Here is a 1,622-nt window from a genome sequence, read left to right as displayed (position 1 = left end):
ACTAAATCCACTGAGCCTCATGTATGTTCCCTGGTTTTAGCCATGGAGAAAACTCTTGGCTGGATAATCAATTTTTGTTAAATTTACACTTGCTCATATTTTCCAGACAAAAAGTTAATGGTGCATCTCCCAAATGTCGCGGCTGCAACAACGCTTTATTGGTTCCGCGATCAGGACGGAACCAATAATGGCGAGCCTTTATTTATGTTTTGAATATTAAAAAAATGGTCCATTTTAACGTTTTATTTAGATTACAAAAATAAATCGAAATAAAAATAATCCTATTTATGATGTTTTAAAAATTAAGACTGATTTAAGACATTTTAATACCAATTAAGGCCTTAGTTTTATTTTGAAGAATTCAATGCCTTTTAAGACTTTTTAAGGACCCGTGGGAACCCTGTCACATTTCATGAAGAAAACAATCATGTAGAAAATACTGCCCTTTAAGACTGAGCTCTGCCATTTACCAAAGAGACAAAAAAAACTAAAATAATATGACTTTCGTGGAGTTTTTGGACAAATAAAACAACAGTTATTAGAAAACGAATGTTGTTGTTGACACAAAGATAAAGTAGTGTAGCTTAATATGGCTAACTGACCGAGCCACAGCGCTACCCAGCTCTCCCCATTTATATCATGGTCTAACACTTTGTTCACCATAAAAAGGATCTTTTTTAGTTTTATCATTCAGGTAAAACAAAACTGTACACACAACAACGTCTACGGTTGTGGTTGGATGATACTGAAATTATTAATTAAATAATAATGTTTTTTTGGTCCACTTCAACAAGCTCTACATCATCCCTTTTTCATTTTTTTTTATTGTTTTTACGACACCAGTGGCTGGTTTTTACGACAGTAGGTTGACAGGAAAAGAGGTATGAAAGAGGGGGAGAGACATGCGGCAAAGGACCACAGGCCGGATCGAACCCGGCCGCATCAAAGACTGGTGGTGCACTAACCACTGCGCCACCTGCACACCCATCCCTTTTAAATAAAAATGTCATTAAATGTTTATAACAAATAAGATCAAGTGTTTAGCCCAATGTTTTTTCAGCAACAGCATAAGCAATCTTTTCGGGCTTGTCCTAAAACGTTACTAAATAAGTAATATGTTGTTGAGCCTGTGGCTGCCACAGACAACTGGACCAGCCAAGCTGATCCTCAGCAGGATTCTTATAAACCGACCCGGTGATGCAGGCCTGAGTTGGTGCAGAAGCTCACCTCAATGTGGATGGCTTCCTTGGGCTTTTTGCGGTAAAACACTCCTTTGATGTCAAAGTTTGGGCAACGTGTGTCTTTTTGAACTGGTGAACGAACTCGCTCTCCTTCACAGGTGATTATCACATAAGAATCCACAGCTGCAAGGAAAAAAAATCAGAAAAAATACACACATGATCTCGGTTATTTGCATCAGTTGCTAACAACAGTTCTTCTAGGGCAGGGGTGACCAATTGAAAATCAGTCAAGTCTGAATAAAGAAAATCATCAACCAGTAAAGGTATTTTTAATTATAATCCGATACTTTAATCCAAATTTAACACTGAAATAAAATTAGGTTTTTTGTCTCAATGTTATACATTGACATTTTAAATGAAAAAAATATATATATATATATA

The 1,622-nt window shown here is 36.4% G+C and overlaps 1 protein-coding gene across 1 annotated transcript in view; it reads right to left on the bottom strand.

The window, feature by feature from the left end:
• The window catches only part of LOC107098210 (calpain-5-like), a 69,669-nt gene that overhangs the window by 5,197 nt on the left and 62,850 nt on the right, over positions 1-1,622 (bottom strand). The window contains exon 11 of the mRNA XM_015395734.1: positions 1,228-1,364. Within this exon, the coding sequence (XP_015251220.1) occupies positions 1,228-1,364 (137 nt within the window). The remainder of the gene's footprint in view (positions 1-1,227; positions 1,365-1,622) is intronic.

Source organism: Cyprinodon variegatus, unplaced genomic scaffold, assembly GCF_000732505.1.
Source record: "Cyprinodon variegatus isolate N-32 unplaced genomic scaffold, C_variegatus-1.0 Scaffold756, whole genome shotgun sequence".
Lineage (NCBI taxonomy): Eukaryota > Metazoa > Chordata > Actinopteri > Cyprinodontiformes > Cyprinodontidae > Cyprinodon > Cyprinodon variegatus.
The sequence above is the reverse complement of the archived record's forward strand: the minus strand, read 5'-3'. Positions and strand labels throughout refer to the sequence as shown.